This window comes from Mesoplodon densirostris, chromosome 2 (assembly GCF_025265405.1).
Source record: "Mesoplodon densirostris isolate mMesDen1 chromosome 2, mMesDen1 primary haplotype, whole genome shotgun sequence".
In the NCBI taxonomy this organism is placed as follows: Eukaryota; Metazoa; Chordata; class Mammalia; order Artiodactyla; family Ziphiidae; genus Mesoplodon; species Mesoplodon densirostris.
Window position 1 is genome coordinate 26,223,417 of NC_082662.1, and position 18,869 is coordinate 26,242,285.

The 18,869-nt window shown below is 47.0% G+C and overlaps 2 protein-coding genes across 2 annotated transcripts in view; one reads left to right on the top strand and one right to left on the bottom strand.

Annotated features, from left to right (window-relative positions):
- Positions 1–18,869, bottom strand: part of SPOCD1 (SPOC domain containing 1) — a 31,042-nt gene that overhangs the window by 928 nt on the left and 11,245 nt on the right. The window contains exons 3-15 of the mRNA XM_060081663.1: positions 9,878–9,916; positions 8,706–8,882; positions 8,202–8,243; positions 7,987–8,047; positions 7,585–7,675; positions 6,665–6,824; positions 6,441–6,557; positions 4,617–4,742; positions 2,601–2,733; positions 2,221–2,371; positions 1,768–1,903; positions 1,138–1,227; positions 662–848 (exon numbers count right to left, since the gene is read on the bottom strand). Coding sequence (XP_059937646.1) covers positions 662–848; positions 1,138–1,227; positions 1,768–1,903; positions 2,221–2,371; positions 2,601–2,733; positions 4,617–4,742; positions 6,441–6,557; positions 6,665–6,824; positions 7,585–7,675; positions 7,987–8,047; positions 8,202–8,243; positions 8,706–8,882; positions 9,878–9,916 — 1,510 coding nt within the window. The remainder of the gene's footprint in view (positions 1–661; positions 849–1,137; positions 1,228–1,767; positions 1,904–2,220; positions 2,372–2,600; positions 2,734–4,616; positions 4,743–6,440; positions 6,558–6,664; positions 6,825–7,584; positions 7,676–7,986; positions 8,048–8,201; positions 8,244–8,705; positions 8,883–9,877; positions 9,917–18,869) is intronic.
- Positions 17,326–18,047, top strand: LOC132478484 (EEF1A lysine methyltransferase 1-like). The gene has a single exon (XM_060081651.1). The coding sequence runs from the start codon at positions 17,376–17,378 to the stop codon at positions 18,015–18,017; it is 642 nt and encodes a 213-aa protein (XP_059937634.1). The 5' UTR covers positions 17,326–17,375; the 3' UTR covers positions 18,018–18,047.

The following is an 18,869-nucleotide window of genomic DNA, read 5'->3' on the forward strand; positions in this document are numbered from 1 at the left end:
ACTGTCCCCAGACAGGCAGCCCAGAGAGATCAAACACTACTCAGCAACAGGTACAGTCCACCCCTTGATACCCCCTCCAGCCCCCTCCCATGCTTTCCTGGATCCACGCCCTGGAGACTATCCAGGAACAAAAGCCAAGCTTGGCCCAGGATAGCTGTGGTGAAAACATCTCTCCTTCCTCTTTTATTTAGGTCCTAATTTCAGCCAGTTGGTGGTTCCTGCCTCTGTTCTGCTATGCTGGGGTCAAATGTGACTGGTGAGTTTCTCATCAAGGTGCCTGATTGGAGAGGCTGTATGTGTGGTGGTTAGGAGGCCAGTTTCTGCTACTGCCTGGCTCTGTGACTCTGGACATGTCACTTGCTTTCTCCCTACCTCAGTTTCCTCATCTATGAAGTGAAAAAATTAATAGCACCATCCTGAAGGGGTTATTTTGAGGACTAACTGAATTAATGTAAGTGAAGCTTTCAGAATGTTGTCTGGCGCATAGTAAACAATATACAAGTCTGAGCTCTTCTTGTTTTTGTTCTCACGTTTGCCCATCTCAGAATTTCCCTTCTGAGATGTGTCTGCCTCCATGGAGACAGGGGTGACTGTGTCTACAAAGCCTGTCTGGTCACCAAGTGAGGGGAGACAGGGCCTGGGATGGGCATCGGGCACTCACCTGGGCCTCCAAGAAGGCGCAGCCTGGAGGGCAGGGGCTGGAAGGCAGGCAGGGGCAGCAGGACCACCCCCATCTGTTCCACAGCTGCCAGGCCATGGCGCTGCTTGTTGTTGAGGTAGGAATAAAGCAGGTGGCAATTCTGGGTGTCCCGAGAGCCCTGTGGGCACAGGCTGACCACGCAGACGTCCTGAGGTTGCAGGAAGGAGAGCAGGTTTAGGGACAGTCATTCTTTGCTCCTGTGAACACCCCTGGTCTCATCTGAACCTCTGAGAACCCTGTGAGGAAGAGTGGCCCCATTTTCCAGAGGTGGAAACAGAAGGACTTGCCCAGGGTCACACAGTGAGTCTGCAGTCACAGTGGGAACTGGACCCGGATATCTTAAACCAGGCCTCTGCTCCAGAGCTGGAGCGAAAGAGAGCTCAGGGCTGGGGATATGGTGCTAGGAGGAGAGGTGGTGCCCAAGGGTGGGTGGTTACCTTGGCCTCGGCTGGGCAGATGCTGGCCAGAAAGTCCCAGACAGCACTGGGGGGGATGCAGCCTGCGGAGCGGATCACCTGGGGCAGGGCCTGGGGACAGGTAGGAGGCCAAGTCAGCCTCCCAGCTTCCCGCCCACTTTAGGCAGACTCAATACTGGCTACCTGGAAGCCACAGCCTGTGGCCAAGAGGATTGACAGGCAGTATATCAGGAGCCCCAGTGGCTGCTGGAAAGCCCTAACTACCCCTGGAGGCCTACAGCCTGTCCGGGCCAATCTCCTCCACTTCTCAGAAGCCCCTCACTCCCTCCTCTAACCCCCTACCCTCATCCAACACTTGGCTGATCATTCACTCACTCAACAATAACTCCTAAAACCCTCCTCTGGGCCAGGATGCACCAGACCCTTTTCCTGGGTCCTTCCTGCTTTATGCCTTGGGTTATAGGGAGTCCTTTGTGCATGTGTCTCTGCAGAAGTGGGGCTGCATCTAGCCTAGCACAGGGCCAAGCACAGAGAGGGAGCCAATGACTTGTTTCAGAAGGAGTGAGTGGGTGAATGAATGAACGGGGGTATGTGTAGCTGACTGGGCTGGTCAGTGTGCAAGGGAGTCTTCGGCGAGCCGGGCAGGAGTACCCGGATGAGCCAAGAGCTGTGCCCCGAGACCAGCTGGGCCTTGACCCGGAACTGCTTAATGGAGAACATGTCCAGAGACCCCTCCCAGGGTGGCTGGCTGGGCAGGGCTTTTGTGGACCCAGCAGGCATCTGGAGCCTAGAGGGAAGGACAGAGAGAACAGGGCCAGGTGAACTGGTCACCAGGGCTTCCCCAGCAGCTCCTTAGTTTTCAGAGAAGGTCCTGTGTCCCCACTGTGGGTGCCGGAACACTGGTCCAAACATGGCCTTATGTGGTAGAGACCAGTAGGCAGGGATGATTAGTTCCATTGCACAGATGGGGAAACCGAGGCCCACACAAGAGGCAGGATTTGCCTAAGGCCATATGGAAAAACCCAGCCTGTGTCTGCTGCCCCAGCAGGTGGCCTCCCCCACCAACCCTGCCAGTTGCCCACATCCTTGCCCACTGCCCCATACCTGTCCTTGGGCTCTGTGGGAGGCTTCTCCTTGGTTTGGGGCATCTCTGGAGAGGACATAGGGGCTAGGCTTGGGGCTCTCTGGAAAGCATCATCCCCCATCCTCCTGGTGGCTATGAAGGAGGCTGGCCGCTCATACAAGGGCTTCCAGTCTGCAAAGAGCAGAGGCAGGAGCTGAAAAGGGGGCCGGCAGCTAGGCTGAAGCCAGCCCAGGGCATTAGAAATGGAGTTTGAACCAGGTCCTTTTTGAGGTGACCTGGAACACAGGTACCCCCGCCCCACCACCTTCTCCCCAAGCCATGAATCCCTGTTGCCAGTGAAGCCCACACTCAGCCCTGGCCTACCCACCACCCCTGTGCCCCTCCTGTGTCTCCCTCCCACCCATGCAGATGTGGCAGCTGGGGTCTAGGAAGTGATGCTTGTGCTGCTCTGTGGTGTCCTCGTGCTGCTCCGTGGTGCCCTTTGACGTGGCAGGCGGGGCCAGTGGGCCGCAGTCTATGGACACCTTGGGTCCCTGGGAGGCAAAGGAGGAGAGAGGGGTGGGCTGGGAAGGCGGCTGGGGAGGTCAGCAGCCCTCCATGAGCAGGGGGCCCTCAGGGCTGTGGTTTTATTTTTCTAAATAATATATTCTTTAATTACAAAAGTATCGTGAACTTGTTACAGAAAATTTAGAAAATACAGAAAATTTGAAAATTTTAAAAAAAAATCACCCCTTGTCCTACCACTCAGAAACAACTGTTGATACTCTGGGTATTTCTTTATAATAGTTTATCTATACACAGAGTTTTGGGGGTCCTTTTGTGGCTCATGTGTCCATGAACCAGAGCAAAGGTATCTGCCGTGTTATACCGTCCCTGTAGACATTGCACTGATGGGGTGGGCTGGAGTGTACGCATAACCTCTGCTGCTAGACAATCAGGTCGTTCCCAGGCTTTCGCTGTAACAAATAACACTGAGGACATCCTTATGCTGAAAGTATTTTCCTAAACTTTCAATTATCTCCTTAGGACGAGTTCTTAGAAGCAGATGACAGAATTGGGGAGAATGAACGTTTTTAAGAACCTTGATGCCCAATGCCAAATCACCCTTTTTCCTCATAATAGAAACAGCTTTAAACACACAACTAACATTGATTGCTTCAGGAAGATTTGAAAAGATCTTGAAACTCTCACTCTTGCCTTAAAACCACCTCCAGAGCAGTGACAAGGCACAGGCTTTGGAGTCAGAGAGCCTGGGTTCCAGTCTCCCCCACTGCCAACTAAGTGACCTTGGACAAACGGTTTCAGGTGCCTCACCCAGGAAACTGGCATCACCCATCTCGTAGGTTATATCGTGAGGTTTGAATGAGGCATTGTTTGTAAAAGTGGCACACAGTAGGTGTTCAATCGGAGGAAATGTTGCTATTCTGTGTTATCTTCCCCTCCCCTACTTTGCCGCCCGCTCTCTCTTCCCTCTCTCTCTGGCTCCTCCCCCTACATTTACATTCAATTTACTCAGGGAATACAGGTTGGTTTGGGTTGGGGAGCAGCCACGCCCTCTTAGGTCTCCTCTCCGCACAGCCGGGAGGTCTGGTTGTTGGCCTGGATACTGATGAGGGAGAGCAGGGGTTTTTGTCGGTCAAGGTCACTGCCATTTCCCCAGCGAACGAACATGGCTCAAGGGACCCTGCGCTCCCCCATCCTGGACACACAGCTGATTAGACCGGGGTGAACATCTGACCCACGGGACATCCAACCAAAGCCAGAGCAGCCTTCTCCTGAGAGCGACTGAAGTGAGCCAAGGGGGCGCTCTGATTGGCTGCAGAAGGCTGAGGGGATGGGTTCATTGATTCGAGGGCTGCTGAGCCATCCTGTTGAGCTATGTGCAAGGAGGAGGAGCCAAGGGGGAGGAAGAAGCAGGATGGACAGGAGGATGGGGCAGATCCCCCACAAAGAAAAGGACACTCTGCACAGGCTGCTCTGGACTCCAGGTGGTGCCCTGCCGGCACATCCCTAAGTCCTCCTGCTGAATAGAGCAAGTCTCTGCTCCTTACATCCAAAAAGTCCCTGCCTCAAACAGTGTGTCCCTCCTGCTTCCCAACCTGGGATCTGGTCGGATTGTCTGAGGTTGGGGGGAACTGCGGAGATAGGACTCACTACTACTCACATGAGGTGCCTTGGGGTTAGGCCAAAAGGAGGGGAGCAGCACTGAGAACGTGCGGACAGGCCCGGTGCCAGCGTTTGTCTCACCCTGTGCTCACCCAGACCCTGTGCGGCGACCATCATTCCCCTATTTACGATGAAGACCGTGGGCCTCAGTGTAGTCAGATGACTTGCCCAAGGCCACACAGCTGGTGAGGTGAGGGGTGGGATCCGAGGGCACAGGCCCTGCCTGGTACCACATCAGGCTCCCACTTACCACCTGATCCTCCAGGGTCAGCGTCTGGTCCATGTCCTGCAGGATCTCGACTTCCCCCTTGTGGGTCAGTTTGGAGGCCAGGAGGCTGCACGGCTCCTTCTGTAGCTGCTCAATGATCTCCAGGCCCTGAGGGGCGGGGCAGCCCCAGCTCAGCCAGGGTTGGAGGACTTTGGCCACCAAGAGCCCAAGTGCCCCCTTTCCTCCCTTGAGGCCCCTCCGCTGTGGCTCCCCTTCCGTGCCAGCCCTTTCCCTTCCTCCACGTCTCTGCTTCTGCCAGTCCCTCACCTGGAGACCCCCCACCATCCGCCTTACCTCTCCATTTTCCACTCATTCACCCTCCAACTCAAACACGGCCTCCCCCAGGAAGCCTTCTTGAACTTCACCTTCTCGCACGAGTCAAATCTGCCCCTGACTGTATCCCACCCACCCTCTGCCCTGGGAAGAGTGTGGGGTAGTCGAAAAGAGCACAGGCGCTAGAGCACCAGCTGTCATTAATAAAGACCCACAAGATGGTGTGGCCCTGGGCAAGCCCTTCATTGCTCTAAGCCTTAGTTGATCTGTTCTCTAGAAATGAAATTAAGAGCATCATATTAAACAGCTTATGTTGAGTGCTTAGCCTGGAGCCTGGCTCACAGTAAATGCTACTTGTGATTCTTATTGTTGATAAGTGTCATCCTATCTGAAACGATTCCTGAAAGCCTGTCTCTTCCTTTCTAACAACCCCTGGAGGACAGAAGCCCTGTCCTCCCAGCAGGGTTGGCTTCGTGGGCATGGGCTCCATGCAGTAGCCCAGGGCCCTGCGCCTTGAAGGGCCCCATGCTAAATACTGCCGTCATCTTGAAATTCTTTTTTTTTTTTTTCTTAGCCACGCTGCCGGCATGCAAGATTTTACTTCCCCGACCAGGAATCGAACAAGTGCCCCCTGCAGTGGAAGCACAGAGTCTTAACCACTGGTCCGCCAGGGAAGTCCCTGAAATTCTTAGTCATTGAACAAAGCATCCGCATTTTCATTCTGCACAGGCTCCACAATTTACATAGCTGGTCCTGGTCACCCACAGTGCCCGGATAGAAGCTCAGAGTGGACAGATGCTCCTAATGGATTCCAGTTATTAATTCTAACCAGCCCAGTGTCTGTCAGAACAAGGGCCTTAGTGCCCCAGCCCATCCCACAGGCCCTGCTCCCTCGATCAGTCCCTCCCTTTCTAACTGGGACACCAACAAACATTATGCAAGCATCTCCTGAAACTGGCTCAGTGCCCACCCCGTCCCTGCCCCTGTGCAGTTCCCTGGGAGAGAGAGACCCACGGACGCAGGGTGTATGGGGTGTATCTGTGAACTGCTGGAGGCTGTGGGGTTCCTCACTCAGCCTGGGGCACTAGGAAGACTTCCAGCCTTTTCTGGAACCTCTGGGGCTGGACTGGAGCAGGGGCATCACACTGGGTCTGTGCCCCATGGATGGCGGATGACAATCCTGGATTCCAGACTCTGGGCCAACATCCCCAGTCCCCCCACCCCTCAGCCCAGCTCCATAGAAAAGCAAGTGGAAGACGACACCCCCGGGGGCGTCACCTCTCTACTGAGCTCTCCATCTCCAATCCCCTTCATTTCTGCCTCTTTTCCCTTTTTTTTGGTGGGGAGAGTCTCTCTGACTCTCCCCCTGTCTGCCTGATCTTTCTGTTCCCTCGTTTCTGTTTCTGTCTGTCCTGTGCTCCCCTGTCTCATCACCTTCCTCCTCACTCTTTGTCTCTGTTTCTCCCGTTCCATCCTCGGGCCTCCCCCTCCCCAAACCCCTTCTCCATGTCCTGACTTGACCCAACAGCTCACCCTCTTTTCCTCCTGGTCCCGCCAGCGGGCCAGCTCTTGGGGGGCCAGCTGGACCGAGCTCATCCGCACCAGGCTGTGGGGGCTGACGTCTCTGTGAAGCACTTTGAGAAACAGGTCCTGCAGGGGCAGGGGCTGCACGACACCGCTTGGAGAGCCCCACCCAACATCCTGCCAGGGCTTCCCACCTCTGAGGGGGACCCAGCCCAGCCCAGAGCCCCACTCACCGGGTTCCTGGGGTCCCGCAGGTTGAACAGCAGGCTGCGGTACTTGTTCTTGTAGCGGCCGTTGGTGGCTTGTGTCAGGTCGAAGAGGGCTGCCTCAATGCCGGCAGCAATGCCCTCCACCGCCTCCTCACTCAGCACCAGGTCTGGGCGCTCCTGAAGGCTGTGGGGCACAAGGACAGGGACAGGGCACCGAGCCCGAGAGGGAGACATGGGTGGAGAGCAGGGTCTGGGCCAACTCTGGTTTCTATTCTGAACATTTTCCTCCATGAACCCATTTATTCTCCCCCCAACTCCGTGAAGAAGAGGTATTATCATTCTCCATTTACAGATGGGGTGACTGAGGCTCACAGAAGATAAGGGGCTTGCCTGAGGCCACACGAGGAGTAGAAAAGTAAGATCGGATTGCTCAGCCCCTGCTCGATCCCTGGCCAGTGAACTGGGGTATGGAGGGAGGGGAGGAAGCCTGGTGGGGGGAGGGTAAGGCATTGGTCAGGGGAGGGGATGGAGCCCTGACCCTGGATGTAACCCTGAATCTGCTACTGACTTGCTGTGTGACCTTTGCAAAACCCTGTCCTCTCTGGGCCTTGGTCTCACCATTAGTAAAATGACAGCTCTGTGCTCAGATCTCTGAGATAGTCCCAATTGTGATAGTCTCACTATGTCTGAAAGCATTTGCTGTGGGCGACGTCCACGAGGACCTGAGCAGACACTGAGAGCTGCAGCAGCTTAATGAGAAAGCACAACCCTGAAGCCAGAGAGACCCAGGTTCAAACGTGTGGGCAAATGACCTCACAGGATAAAATGGGGTTAGTCATACACACAGAAGCCCTTAGAACACGGTACAGCCCTGGAAGGTGGTGTGTGTGAAGGCAGCCCTTCAGGATGTCCTGGATGTCAGGGAACGAGGAACAAGGCCTTACCGACTCCACAGCGCCTCCCGCATGGCACGGACCACAGTGCCCCGTACCCCAGTATCCAGGGGTAGCTTCTCCTGTTGGGGCTGAAGCTGAGCTGTGGGGAAACAGAGTCTCTGGCGCCTAGTGGATGCTCAGGGGCAAGGGGAGGGGGTGACTCAATCCTGAGGGGCTTAGGCAGGCAAGGGAGGGGTCCCACCCTCAGGGACCCAGGGCGTCTAGGATGTCTGTCTGGGAGCCGAGTCCAGGCAGCCAGCGGTCCCCACCCCTTTGGGGAAGGACTACAGGCTGATTGGGGATGGGAGAGGAGAGGAGTCTTAGCAGGGGCTGGGGCCCAGAGCTGGGTGGGAGCCCCCTTCGTGCTCAGTAGTCCCTAGAAGACAGACGGCTGCTGAGGGGCACCCTCACCTGAGTCCTCTCCCCGCACTTGCTCACCAGGCTCCTCCTCTTCAGCCTCCACTGGGCCACACTGTAGGGGAGGGGTGAGGAACCGAGGCCTTGTCCCCGGGTGCAGCCTCCCAGCCCCAGGGGGACCCTGCTTCCCCAGTCACCTCCCCAGTCCCACATTCCCCCTACCCGTGCTCCAGGGAGGGATGCCGCATGGCCAGGGCAGAAGCACTCACCCCCGGACACTCAGCACCAGCCTCCTGAATGGGAACCCCCTCCTGCAACAGAATGAGGATGTGGAGAAGAAGGTGGAGCCCCTGGGTGGAAAGGAATGACTCCTCGGATGGTGGAAGGGGTCAGAGAGGCCACCAGAGCCCCATGCTGTCCCCCCTGAGGGAGGCGGCTAGAGGATCTTGGGATGGCAGGACATGAGGGCGGCCAGGCACAAAGGTCAACAACTGCTCTCTCCCCAAATGCATGGAGGCCCAGCCCCTCCCTTCCTCCTCTGCTCTGGTCAAGCTCCTGAACTCAGCAGTGCAGGAGAAGGAATGCACAGACCACCGCCCGGGGGCGGCCAGCCGGCAGAGGTCTAACCCTGCCTCTGGCTATTACGTTCTGTGTGACCACGTGCAAGTCACGGCGTCTCTCTGGGCTGCAGCACCATCTCTGTGAATCAGGTGTGCATGTGCCTCTCCCAACAGGATGAAGAGACCTGTCAGTGTAAAGAACATCTTCTGTACCTGGCACCCCGCGGGGTCCCGGGCCATGGGCCTTTCCTTCCTTCTGGGCCTCGGGACAGGTGAGGCTGAGTTGTCCTCCATCATGTTCTCCAGAACTTCCAGCTTTGGAGGCAGGAGCCCCCCTGCCTGGCCATAGCCGATGGCCCCCAGGAGGTGGATCACTGCCCCAGAACCAACCTGCCAGGGGAGAAGAGCCCTTCAGAGCACTAACCTCACCTGCCATTGTTTACTGTCCTCACTCTTTCCCACTGAACTGTAAGCTGCTTGAGGACAGGGAGCATGTATGTCTTAGCCCCCACTGTATTCCCAATGCCCAGAAAAGGCTGGCACAGAGGAGGGCTCTATAAATGTTTGCTGACTGCCTGGCCTCCATCCCAGGAGAGAAGTCTGTCTTCATTCCCATCCTCTCGGCTTCCCCTCTCACTCCCAGCCACGTTCAGAGTTACGTGAACCCTGTACTGAGACCCTTCTCACCCTTCTGACCAGAGATGCATCTTACCAGGGAGCCATATCCTGTTCTGAGCCCACCTTCTCTTCCTCAAAGCTCTGTCATGCCCCTTTTCCAGGGTCACTGACTTGCCTTTTGCCCTGAAACAGCCATGTGGCGAACACGTCCACTACCCCCTCTGAAAGACTGCTGATCACCCCTCTATTGCCCCTGAGAGGAAGCCCTTCATGACCATTTCAAGATGCAGAGTGGTTCTGGGTCTTCTAATGAGCTATAGAATCTCTCCTGCTCCCCTTTTTGCATTGGCTGCCAGGAAGCTTAGTATTAACTTTAAGCCTAGACGATGTACCTTCCCAGGATTGGGGGCGGGTGTTGTAACAAGATTTCCCCTTCTCCTTTCCCTTTTCTTGCTTTCTTTAGACTTTAACCCATTTGAGTGTATTTTGATTATTTTAATTTATTACAAACCTCAGGGAATTGTTTTGAAAGTAGATAGGTCTAAAAACTAATCCTTGAATGAATGATCATGAATGGTCAGGTTCCAAGGTTTGGGGAAAAATAGAGGTCTGAGATTCACATCATAGGAAGTGGGGAGTACTAGGAAGCTCCAGAGGAGGGCAGGCTGGGGCAGGGGGCTGGGATCGTCTCTGGGGAGGACCCCTCCCACCCCACCACACCTCAGGAGAGAGAGGAAAAACAGCAGTAATAAGAAGGAAAAACCTACGTAACACACATGCTTCACCCCATGGGCTATTTTCATTGCCTCCTTGGAGAGAAAGAGAAAACAGACATTAGAATTCAGAGGACCCAGTGACCCCACTGCAGGGAATTCACAAGAAAATACACACAAAGTTGAAAGATGTACATTCAGTGTTCACTGGGTTGGCATTTATAACAACAACAAAAAAATTGGGTACAATCCAGTGTCCATCAAAAGGGTAATGGTTAATAAATGGTTACATATCATACTGTGGATTCTAAGTGGCCATTAAAAAGAGTGAGTAGTAATAAAAAAACTACCATTCATCAAGGGCTTATAAAGCAGCTGACCCTGGAAGAAGCATGTCATACATGATCTTATTAAGGTCTCAGAACAACACTATGAACTATGTACTATTTCCATCCCCATTTTACAGATGAGGAAACTGAGGCTCAGAGAGGCTCTGAAAAGTCCCATAGCTACTAAGTGACAGAGCTAGGATTAGAACCTAGTTCTGTCTGACTCCAAAGCCCAGGCATTTAACTGCTGGGCTATGTGGAGAGCACTGACAGACATGGTAAGATTAATGGAAAGATGTCAAGCTGTATTGTTTGGAGAAAAAGAAAAAAATAGGTTATGGAGCAGTATGTGTGGCATAAGCCCATTTATGTAAATATATATTTATAGATGCATAATAGAAGTTATCTCTGGGGAATGAAATTCCAGGGGGATTTTCACTTTCTACTTGTAGACACTTGAGTATTTATGTTACTCAGAATAAGCATGTGTCTCTTTTATAAGCACAAACATACTTTTCAAATTAAAAGACAAGTCCAGAACAATGTGTGTAGTGTGCTACCATTTGCTTTAAAAAGAGAAAGATTTTTTCATTGTATTTGCTTGAATCTGCAAGAAATATCTCTGGAAGTATCCACAAGAACCTGATAACAGAGGCTTCCAATAGGAAAGGGACTGGGAGTTGGGAAGGAGACTTTTCACTTTTTTTTTTTTTTTTTAACCATGGGAATGAATCAGCCTTTCAAAAAAGTAAATTGAGATGGGGGGGGGTGGCAGTGAGAAAACAGGGGACATCTGGGAAGGAAAACAGGAAAGAGATTAAGAATGGTCCTTCACAGTTTAAAACCTTTTGACTGGCCCCTGTTCTCAGGGGTCCACATACCAATGTTATGAGGCTCCAAAACAATAGGCAGCAGAATCAGACCAGCAAAGACTTTAGATACTGGACTTATCAGACAAGAATACAACATATGTATGTATGATATGTTTAAAGAAATAAAAGGCAATGTCGAACATATGAGTGAAGGGAAAAAATATGTACTAAAAATATTATGTATATATATAAAATCTGAAGGGCAGATTTGATTGGGGACAAAACACGACTTCTGGAAATAAAAATATGATAATAATAACTATTAAAATTTTAAAGTCAATATATAGTTTTAATAGCATATTAGACACAGCTGAAAAAGCTAGTGAACTAGAAAATAGACTTAAAGAAATTATCCAAAATATTTACAGCACAGAGACCGTGAAACACAATCAAAGAGACACAAAGGCTAGAGCGAAAGGACTAATATCACTCTGAAACTAAAGTTCCAGAAAGAGAGAGGAGAGAATTGAGCAGAGGGAGTATTTGAAGATAGACGGCTAAGAATTTTCTGGACTTGATACAGGACGACAATTTACAGATTCAAAAAGCTCAGTGAATTTCAAAAAGTTTAAGTAAAAGTAAATCCACACCTAGACACATCATAGTGAAACTGCTCCATACCAGTGATAAGGAGATCCTGGGCTTCCCTGGTGGCGTAGTGGTTAAGAATCCGCCTGCCAATGCAGGAGATACTGGTTCGAGCCCTGGTCTGGGAAGATCCCACATGCCGCGGAGCAACTAAGCCCTTGTGCCACAACTACTGAGCCTGCCCTCTACAGCCCGCGAGCCACAACTACTGAAGCCCGTGAGCCACAATTACTGAAGCCCGCACACCTAGAGCCCATGCTCCGCAACAAGAGAAGCCACTGCAGTGAGAAGCCCGCGCACTGCAATGAAGAGTAGCCCCCGCTCACCGCAACTAGAGAAAGCCCACGTGCATCAACGAAGACCCAACACAGCCAAAAACAATAAATAAAATAAATAAATTTATTTTTAAAAAAAGGAGATCCTAAAAGCATTGAGAGAGGGGAAAAAAAATCTAACACTTTAATAGCACTGAAAATGTGCTACCACTGTTCTGAATGCTTTCCTTGTTAGTTCACTTAATCCTCATCACAACCCTGTGAGTTAGGTACTGGTACCATTATTGCCTCCATTCTACAGAAGAGGAAACTGAGGCACAGAGAGGTTAATCAGCTTGCCCAGTGTCATACAGCTAGTAAACCAAAGATCTAAGATTTAAATCCTGGCAGTCTGATTCCAGAGGCCACACCTTTAACCGCTAATGCTATAATGCCTGCCTCTCACAAAAAGACATTCTACCTACAAAGGAATGGTAGTTAGACTAACAGCTAACTTGTCAATAGTAATATGGAAGCAAAACATAGTAGAATAATATTTTCATATGCTTAAAGAAAATATCAATTGTGCACCCACACAAAACATTTTTTGAGAATGAAGATAAAATAAAGATATTATAACTTATTTACAAAACAGAAATAGACTCACAGACATAGAAAATAAAGTTATGGTTACCAAAGGGGATAGCGGGGGCGGGGAAGGATAAATTAGGAGTTTGGGATTTACATATACCCACTACTACATATAAAATAGATAAACAATAAGGACCTACTGGGTAACTCAGGGAACTATATTCAGTATCTTGTAATAACCTATAATGGAAAAGAATCTGAAAAAGAACAGATTCAGTGAACTGAATCACTTTGCTGTACACCTGAAATATTGTAAATTATACTTCAATTTTAAAAATGGTTTAAAATAAAAAATAAAGATATCATAGAGAAAACAAAGAGAGTTATTGTTTTTCTTGATAGTTTTATTTTTCTCAATAAACAAAATGTTAAAGGATGAACTTGAGGCAGAAGGAAGGAAAAATGATCCCAGATATAAAAGCTGAGATGTAGAGAGGAATTCTGAGCAAAGAAAATGATAACTATGTTGTTAAATCTAAAAAAACACTAATTATATGAAACTATAATATTTGTGTAATTTGTGGGATTAAAAAAATAACTTAGGACCAACTTACTAGATAACAACAGCACATAAATTGGGAAGGTGCATGCTTGGAACTAAAGCATTCCCAGATCATCGTATTACTTCAGAGGAAGATAAAGACAGTAACTTCCTTTATACTTTGATAGGTCAGGTATTTGTGTTAACATTTCTACAACAGCCACCAAAAGAATACAAACAGGGCATAGAGGGATAAAAAGGAATAAGAAAAAGTAATCAATCTAAAAGGAGGTAATAAAAGGGAGAAAGTGTATAAGAAAATGCAGGATATATGCAAAGCACAAAATAAGACAGTAGGAATAGTCAAATAAATCATAACTACAACAAATGTAAATGGACTAATATTTCAGATTAATGCAAAAATTATCAGAACTTTAAAGAAAGGAAATCAAATTATAAGACACTTATAAAACCTATTTCTGAAACAAACAATGCAAAAAGGTTAAGGGAAAAAAATGGAGTAATATGTGAGTGGGCAAATACTAACAAAAATAAAGTTTTGTAGCTATACTAGTCTCAGACAAAACGGACTTTAAGGCAAAAAATAGAGGCAAAGACCTCATTACATAATGATTAGCAATTTCACCAGAAAGCTATAACAACTCTAAATGTATAAGCGTCTAATAACATAATCTCAAAAAACATAAAGTAAAAATTGACAAAGCTATGTGGAAAAAGACAAAACCACCACTATAGCATGAAATTTTAATGTATTTCTCTAACTATTGCTAAATCTAGCTGACAAAATAATCAGTAAGGATAAAAAAGATTGAATGAAAACAATGAAGAAGCTTAACCTGTGTAATATATAGAACACTGTTCTTAATATACACATTCTTTTCAAATATACATGTAACATACATGAAAATTAAGCACAACCTGAGCCATAAAGCAAATCTCAACAAATTTCAAAAGACTAGTATTTTTTAGACCAACACTGCCCAATTAATTACAAATGTGAGCCACAGGTGTATTTTTAAGTTTTCTAGCCACATTAAAAAAAGGTAAAAAGAAACAAGTGAAACTCATTTTATATTTTACTTAACTCAAAATAAACAAAATATTATCATTTTAGCTTGTAATCAATAAAAAACATTATTAATGAAATTTTAATTTCTTTTTTTCAGTGACTAAGTCACTGAAATCCAGTATGTATTTTACATTTAGAGTACATCTCAATTTGGACTGGCCAGCTTTCTTTTTTTTTTGCCGTGCCACGCAGCATGTGGGATCTTAATTCCCAGGGATTGAACCCACACCCCCTGCATTGGAAGCATGGCGTTTTAACCACTGGACCACCAGGGAAGTCCCCTGGCCAACTTTCAAGTACTCAGTAGACACAAGTGGCTAGTGGCTACCACATCAGACGACTCAGATAAAGATCACTTTCTCAGACCACAATGTGATTAAGTTAAAAAGCAATAACAAAAAGAAAAACATAGAGAAAGAAAGTAAAGAAAGAAACTCATATGAATGGAAATTAAGAAATACACTTCTAAATAACACATAGGCCAGGGACTTCCCTGGTGATCCAGTGGTAAAGAATCCACCTTCCAATGTAGGGGACGTGGGTTTGATCCTTGGTTGGGGAACTAAGATCCCACAGCCGAGGGGCAACTAAGCCCACGTGCCACAACTACTGAGCTTGCGCACCTCAACTAGGGAGAAGCCCATGTGCCACAAGGAAAGATCCCGCATGCCTCAACGAAGATCCTGTGTGCCGAAACTAAGACCCGATGCAGCCAAAAGATAAATAAAATAAATAAATATACAATAAATAAATAATACATAGGCCAAAGGAAAAATTGTAATAAAAGTTATGAAATACTGAGAATTGAATGATAATAAGAAAGACATATATTAGAGTGTGTGGATGAAGCTAACATCATCATTAGAGGTTCCTTTATAACTTTAAATGACTATTAGAAAGGAAAAAGATAGAAAATTAATAAACTAAGCATCATTCTTAAAATATTATAAAAATAAGAGAATAAATGAAAAGAAAGATGATACTGAAAACAAACATATAATGGAGAGGATCCACAAAACCAAAAATCAGGTCTTTGAAAAGACTAAAAAAACAAACAATTCTCTGCCAAGATTAAGGAAAAGAGGGAAGGGACAACCAGACAATATTTAGAATGAGTAATCATGAGTGCACAGATATTAAAAAGAGAAGAGGCTATTGTGAAATACTTTATGCCAACATGCAAGTAGATCTGAAAACTCAGATTAAATGGATACATTTCTAGAAAAATGTAACTTACCAAAATTGACTCAAGGGAAAAAAATTTTTAACTGAATAAACCTATAAGCATAGAATTAATTGAATCAGTAGGGAAGGAATCATCTTCCCTAAAGAAAACACCAGTCAAGACTTCTTTTTTTTAACCAGTGATGCTACTGAAATGTTCAAAGAGCAAATAATTCCAACTTTATACAAATTACTGCAGCAAATGGAAAAAGGGAAAACGGTCTACAATTCATTCTATGAGGCTGCAAAACTGAATACCAAAACCTCACAAGGACACTATAAGAATAAATCATTTCAGGCCAGTTAACTCATCAACAGAAATACAAAATTTCCAAACCAAATATTATCAACATGAATTCAGAAAACATAAAAAAGATATAACATGATCAATTTGGGGTTTATTCCAGAAATGCAAGATTGACTTAATATTTTAAAAACCCAACTCATTAAATTAACATTAGTAAGAGAATAAAAATCATATTATATCCAAAAATGCAGAAAATATACTTCTTAAAATGTACTGTCCATTCAGAATAACAAGCAAATCAGGAATAGAAGGGAGCTTCCTTAACTTGATAAAGTATCTATATAAAAACACACCAAACATCACACTCATGGTGAAATGATGACCACATTCCCTTTGAAATCCAGGACAAGACAAAGTTCCCTGTTACCCTATTACTACTTCTATTCAATATTATACTAAAGGTCTTAGCTAGCACAGTAAGGAAAGGGGGTGGGGGAGATGTAAGAATTGGAAAGGAAATAACAAAACTCTCATTATTTGCAGGTTATATGACTATCTACATAGAAAACAAAAAAAAAATCCTAATAGGTAAATTATATAAATTAATAAAAGATTTCTGCAAAATCAACTGCATGTTATACGCCATCAATAGTTAGAAACAGCAATTTTTAAAAGTTACCATTTTATAATACATAAAAACATAAAGAAATAAAATCAGACGGTATGTGCTTTCTGATGGAAAGACCACACCACCACCTAAAAAGCAGTTGGCTCCAAAACTTTGAATCCAAATCTAATCAAAGCTCCAGGTTTAACCACCAGTTCACAGAAAATACAGAAGACAGAGGAACAGGTTTCACTATACCACAGCAATGCAATAAGCTACGGGAAAAACAGCCTAGTTTCTTCAAAAATGACTGCAAGAAAAACAAGATTGGAAACAGACCTATATGTTAAAAGAGGCTTACAAGGCATATCAACCAACTGCAACATGTAGATTTTACTTAGATCCTGACTTTAAAAAGACAAAGTATAGGGGCTTCCCTGGTGGCGCAGTGGTTGAGAGTCCGCCTGCCGATGCAGGGGACACGGGTTCGTGCCCCGATCCCGGAAGATCCCACATGCCGCGGAGCGGCTGGGCCCGCGAGCCATGGCCGCGGAGCCTGTGTGTCCGGAGCCTGTGCTCCGCAACGGGAGAGGCCACAGCAGTGAGAGGCCCGCGTACAGCAAAAAAAAAAAAAAAAAAAAAAAAAAAAAAAAAAAAAAAAAAATAAATTATCATCTTTATGAAACTGTTGGAAATTTGGATATTAAACAAATATTTGATATTAAGGAATTATGGTCAACCTTTAGAGAAAATAATGCGTGGTTGCTAGAGTTGGGTGATGAGTACAAGAGATTTCATTCCAGGGGCTGGTAATTTTTTTCCGTAAAGAGCCAGAGAGAAAATACTTTAGGCTTGCTGGCTATACAGTCTCCATTGCAATCACTCAACTCTGCCATTGTAGTAGGAAATCAGCCATGGACAATATGTTAACAAATAGTTGTGCCTGTGCTCCGATAAAACTTTATTTACTAAACCAGCTGAGGTGACCAAAGCGTGGGTGATAACTTGCCAACCCCTGCTTAAAATTCAATCTACTTTTACATATATGTGAAATTTTCCATAACAAAAAATTATATATAGATACAGTATTTAGGAATAAATCTGAAAAAGATATGCAATTCTTTTATGGAGAACGTATTAAAACTTTATTGAGGTCCGGGCCGGCGAGGGGAGGCGGCGGCGGAGGCGAGTGGGGCGCGTTGGTGTGAAATGAGCAGCTCTGAAGATGAGGACCTCCCCCAGCTCTCTTCCCATGCCCTTGCAGCTCTGCAGGAATTTTATGCTGAGCAGAAACAGTACACCGACCTCGGTGGCGATGACAAGTACAACATTGGAATAATAGAAGAGAACTGGCTGAGCCAGTTTTGGTACACTCCGGAGACCGCCCTGCGCCTCGCAGAGGAAGCCGTGGCAGCTGCTGGGGAAGGTGGCAGAATAGCGTGTGTGAGTGCCCCCAGCGTTTACCAGAAGCTGAGAGAGCTGCACAGAGAAGACTTTTCTATCTGCATCTTCGAATATGACCACAGGTTTGCCATCTATGGAGAGGAGTTTATCTTCTATGATAACAATAACCCAGTGGATTTACCTGAGAAAATTGCTGCACACAGTTTTGACATTGTAATAGCAGATCCCCCCTATCTCTCCGAGGAATGTCTCAGAAAAACGTCGGAAACCATCAAGTACCTGACCCGGGGCAAGATTCTGCTGTGCACAGGTGCCGTCATGGAGGAAGAGGCAGCACAACTTCTTGGAGTGAAGACGAGCGCGTTTATTCCGAAACACACTCGAACCCTGGGAAACAAATTCCGCTGTTACGTGAATTACGATTCTGGGCTGGACCGTGAACTGTGAACGCAGCTGGTAATACAATGTAGTAAAGGACCCATGTGACATTTCCTCTTTTTATTTTCTTAGTAGATTGAAAAGCTACGACCTCCCCTCCTCCCTCACAAACTGGGGCTCTCCCCGGCCTAACTTTCAAGATGAAGAGGACAGCATCTTGTTGTGATTTCCTTAGTGAGGGCATCCCTAGAGCTTGGGATGCTTTTGCCAGCTTGAACCAGTGGAATTCTATTTGGAAGAAGTCATAGAAGCCATCTTAACGCAGGTAAAGAGCAGAAGTAGTACAGGCGGCTTAGTGATTGCCCAGGACCTTGGCCTCTGCCGCATCCCGTGTACGGGTGGCTGTGGACACCTGCACGTGCTTTGACAGCCATGCGGTTTGGAGTTGTAGCCGAGGACGAGGGTTGTGTCCAGTTCACAGTTGCCTCCCAGGAGCTCAGTGCCCAGAAGAGGGCACATGCTCAGTAAATATTTGTCAGAGAAAAAATGCAAATACAAGTTGCCTTTCTAGATCTTCCATTGGAAATGCGTTACCTGTTAACAGCTAACGTTAGTTAAACTGATGATTAATACAGTTTATGGAACAGCAGTATTATCCCCCTGCAAACCGTTTACTCTCCTTCAGTCCACTCCTCTGATGTTTGCACTATTTATGTTTGAGGAGTGGCTAGAAAATGTTACACAACGGTGGCAATGCTTGAAATAATTACCCAAGGTTTGAAAGGCAATTTTTCTTTTTAATACGTGGATTTTCTTTGTTGACATTGATCTGAACCTTCTGTTTTCTGGACAAGAATGTATGCTAGATATACCACTACTAGGCTTACCTTTTTTCTTCCCCAGAGGTTGAGCACAGAAGTA

Coding starts and splice junctions, on each gene's coding strand:
- LOC132478484 (XM_060081651.1), top strand. CDS start 17,376: ATGAGCAGCTCTGAAGATGAGGACCTCCCCCAGCTCTCTTCCCATGCC.